The sequence below is a fragment of the Gossypium hirsutum genome, chromosome A07 (genome assembly GCF_007990345.1).
Source record: "Gossypium hirsutum isolate 1008001.06 chromosome A07, Gossypium_hirsutum_v2.1, whole genome shotgun sequence".
Lineage (NCBI taxonomy): Eukaryota > Viridiplantae > Streptophyta > Magnoliopsida > Malvales > Malvaceae > Gossypium > Gossypium hirsutum.
Genome location: NC_053430.1, coordinates 84,667,746 through 84,672,392, shown reverse-complemented (window position 1 = coordinate 84,672,392; position 4,647 = coordinate 84,667,746). Strand labels below are relative to the sequence as shown.

The window sequence follows — 4,647 nt, the reverse complement described above, 5'->3', positions numbered from 1 at the left end:
ATATCTTCTATTTTTAGCTTTTTACAAAGCCAAAATTGATGTTAAATCCTTGGCCTTCCCATCTTTATGATTTGGCCCCAACTCAATGATTTGTCTTTCAATTTGGCCCCTTTTTGCTCGTTTTGACCAATTGCACCCCTGACAAGATTAAATCATAAAAACACCAATTAAGCAGGGATTAATTCAGAAATAAACCAAATTAGACACAAGAATTATGTAAATTAATGTGTTTATCAACTCCCCTACTTAGCTCATGCTTGCCCTCAAGCATGTTTGTTCTTTCAAACATTAAATTTGTTCTACAATTTATTAAAAATCGAGCCTCTTTTCGTATACATAATTAATGTAAACAACTTAGGCAAAAATAAATAAATGCTCAAGATATAAAATTTGATCAACAAGTGTCATAAGGTTGAAATATGTGAACTAAATAATTTCATCAAATTGAGTTTGAATCCAATAATTTGTAAGGCATTTATTAATTAACTACGCATTTAGAAAAATAAAATTATTGACCTGGTCATACCTTTTTACGCGAACTAGGATGACAACCCCAGCACCCTAGCCCGGTTAGTCAGTTCCAACAGTCTTAAATTTTATTTATTATATATATTATTATATTTTTTCTCTTTTTTTTATTTTTTTATATATTTTTTATTTTCTTAATGTGAAAGCTCAGTTAGCGGAATGTTTATAAGTTATCGACTTGTCACTCGAACCTTTTTACGAGATAAGATGACAACCCAATCACCTTACCCCGGTCACTCAATCCGGTCACGTTTTCGAAACTTCACTCATAACCTGAACCTTTATTTATTCATTTATTTATTAATGCACAAGCAAATTTAATTTTCCAAACAACCAATTTATACAAAAAAAAATTTAGCTACATATATCAATTTTAAGACACAAATGCTTACTAACCTATATACTTGAACATTTTAATTCAAACTTTGCCCAATTGTCCAAATTAACTGAGTATGAGATTAAAGGCTCAATGTTTAAATAAACTATCGAACGAATTTAACGTAAGATTGAACACATGTAAAAGAGAGACATGCAGCAAAAGTCATGCATATTTACTTACCAACTCAACCCCCCTACTTAATCTATGCTTGTCCTCAAGCATGTGTTATATGCAATAAAGTTTAGTAACTCAAACAACAAGCAAAGAGAAAGGTTAAGAATACTTCCCATGTGTTTCAACTGATGTTGTCGGTGTTGGGAAATAATTGTCAGCATTTAGCACGGTGTGCCCACGCCACCATCATTATCTGACTTCTGCAAAACCTCCATTACATTCCTGAAAATAGAAAATTCACTAGATTAAATAAAAATTTATTTACAACATAAATCTTACTAAAACTCAAAATTAAATAAATGAAAATAAATTTGGGTTGCCTCTCAAAAAGCGCTTTTGTTTAACGTCGTTAGCTTGATGACCATAAATGTTATCCATTTGGCTCATTGAGACTTAATTTTTCCATCTCGTGCACTTGGATGTTCTTGCAGAAAAGTTTCGACCTTTGCCCATTATCTTTGAAGCCCTTCCTGGATTCCCCTATCATTAGTGGATTAAGGTGTCTTTGAGCTTCTCCGTTCAAGTTTGCATTATTCTCTATCGGAATTCTTGTACGTTCTAGAAATGGTTTCAACTCTAATTTCGAGGCCTTCATTACAGCTTCACATATTGGTTTTTGGATCATCGATAATTCCTCTTGCTTAACATCGAGATCTACATTCCTGCAAGGCACGATTTGTGACTTATCATTGGGATGTCCCATATCTTCATAAACATTAAACTTAACCATTTCATTGTCAAATTCCATGGTGAGTGTTCCACTCCAAACATCAATTCTCGTTCATGATGTACTCAAGAATGGTCTTCCGAGAAGTATCTCAGACGAATTGGCCGAGTTGCCATCCTCCATGTCGATAATGTAGAAGTCTGTAGGAAATATTAGCTCATTTACTTTAACAAGAACATCCTCCAGCACTCCTTCCGGATGCACTACGGATCTATCTGCAAGTTGAATAATCACACCTGTTTCCTTTAAAGGACCCGCGTTAAGTAGTTTATAAATTGACAAAGGCATAACATTAATTGATGCACCTAAGTCATACATTGCTTTTTTAATACTGACACTACCTATTTTACAGGATATGAAAAACATACCTTGGTCCTTACATTTGGGCGGTATTTTTCTTTGCAGAACGGCGGAGACATTTTCTCCAACACTTACCTTTTCATTGCCTAGAAGTTTCCTTTTACTTGTGCATAAATCTTTTAGGAATTTTGCGTATCGTGGGATCTGCTTAATTGCATCGAGAAGAGGTATGTTGATTTCCACCTTTCGAAAGGTGTCGAGGATCTCCTTCTCGTCTCGTTCCTTCTTGCATTGGGCAAGTCTTCTGGGAAACGGAGGTGGTACTGCAAATGACTTTTGTGGTGCTGACTCTACTGGAGCCTCTGTGTTAAGTTTCTTCTCATCTCGACCAGCATTGTGGGCACGACTCGTGCCACGTACGGGCTCTAAAATCTTTTCGCTCCTCAACATTATAGCGTTTACATTGTGTCGAGGATTTGACTCAGTTTGGGATGGCAACTTACCTTGGGATTCCAAACGGCTAACCGTGAGCGCGAGTTTGCTCACTTGCTTATCCAACTCTTGCAAATGCATGTCAGTTTTTTGTTGGAATTTCTTAGTACTGTTGGCTAACCTTTCCACTATGGCTTCCAAAGATGACTTTGGGGTTGGTATCTGTTGATTCTGTGGTGGCCTTTGTTGAAATGGTTGATTGAACCACGGATTCATTCCATAACTGAGATTCGGGTGATCTTTCCACCCTACATTATACGAGTTCGAGTAGGGGTCATACCGTCTTTGGGGTGGTTTTGGAAAGTTCCCGACAGTATTCGCTTGTTCTATCGAATCCTCCTGTAAAATCGGGCATGAGTCTGTCGGGTGGTCTGGCTTGGCGCAAATTCCGCATAACCGTGTTGGGCCTGTTTTATCTAAAAGCAAAGTTTGAACAATATTAGCCAGCTTATCAATCTTATCTTCCAGAGACAAAGAACTTAATCCATCAACCTGTTTCGTGGGTTCTGTAACCGGTCAGAATTGTTGAGAGTTGGTAGCCATGGTTGAAATCAACTCTCTCGCTCTCTGAGGCGTCTTGTTAACAAGCGCCCCCCACTTGCAGCATCTATCATTTTCATTTCCATCGGGAGTAAACCCTCATAAAAATATTGCAATAGTGACTTCTCAGTCAGTCTATGTTGTGGGCAGCTTGCACACAACTTTTTATATCACTCCCAGTAATCGTAGAACGACTCAGTGTCTTTCTGACGGATTCCTATGATGTCCCTCCTTAGTTCGGCTGCTCGGGCTGTAGGGAAGAACCTTTCAAGAAACAAACGAGACATGTCAGACCATGTATTGATAGATCCCGAAGGCAAATAAAATAGCCACTCTCTAGCAGAGTTAGCTAGTGAGAAAGGAAAAGCACGAAGTTTGATTTGGTCTTCTGTTACTCCTTGAGGCTTCATGCTTGTGCACACCATATGGAACTCCTTAAGGTGGGTGTGCAAATTTTCATTTTGTAGTCCACGAAAAGTGGGCAGTAGGTGGATCAAACCTGGCTTTAGCTCGAACGACGTTCCTCCTGCCGGATAGGTTATGCATAAGGGCTGTTGTTCATTCGATGTCGCTGCGAGCTGGAGTATAGTTTGTTCAGCCATCTAGTCTGGTTCGTCAAAAAAATTCTTCGGTGTAAGATATAGTTTCAAATCCAGGATTTGGCTGTTTACCACGTTGTATGGCTTCTCTTCGTAGTTGTCGGGCCAATTTCTCAATTTCTGGCTCAAACTCTAAATTTCTCAGTTCTGATCTGGTTATAAGGTAGACAAACAAAAGTTAGAAAATATCTCCAATCCCCGGCAATAGCGCCAAAATTTGAAGGGTGTTGAATCCACCAAAAAAATAATTCCTACAAAATAGCTCTAATTAGTAGTAGAGTGGTAGTAGGGTCGAGTCCATAAGGATTAGATCCGATAATCAACTTTCGAGTCTGGCTTATGAATAGGATGTCGTGTCAAGGGTCGTGGCTAGTGTCGTGCCCACGACTCAAAACGTACCAGCTGAAAAAAAAGAAGCAAATATATAAGTAAAGCGGGGGATTTTGAAATTGATTAGAAATTAAATAATTAAAACTGCTAAGATAAATAATTAAATAGATTAGAAATTAAATTGGGATTTGCAGTCAAATGTAATGAGCCTTAGCCTTAGACTCGGTCAATTCTGTGTTGAGAATCAATCCTCGAAAATTAATCTTCTCCTCCGATCGATAAGTTGGTTATAGCAGTTAAGAACGTCCTAACCACCAATTCTTCCTCTAGTAGCTGGTTCCGGTACGACCCGCAAACCAACCCTTACCGATTATCTAACCGAGATGCACGTGTTCAGGATTTAAGATTCTGACAGCCTTGCGTTCTGAAGAACCCAACTCGAATCAACGGCCTCAACCGCGTGGGTCGTTTAAACTCGATCACCTCTTCCTTGATTTGTTCTTGGAAATCCGAATACAGCATGGCCGAATCAAATTTCCAACTGTAAGCAAACACGACTCCAACCCAACGTGCACTTT

At 38.5% G+C, this 4,647-nt stretch overlaps 1 protein-coding gene across 1 annotated transcript; it reads right to left on the bottom strand.

Annotated features, from left to right (window-relative positions):
* Positions 1 to 1,451: 1,451 nt before the first annotated feature.
* LOC121203743 (uncharacterized) lies at positions 1,452 to 3,226 on the bottom strand. Its single transcript, XM_041074193.1, has 4 exons — positions 3,157 to 3,226; positions 2,177 to 3,106; positions 1,874 to 2,023; positions 1,452 to 1,786 (listed from the first exon to the last, which is right to left on the bottom strand). Exons 1-4 carry the CDS (start codon positions 3,224 to 3,226, stop codon positions 1,452 to 1,454), a joined length of 1,485 nt encoding a protein of 494 aa, XP_040930127.1.
* Positions 3,227 to 4,647: the final 1,421 nt, after the last annotated feature.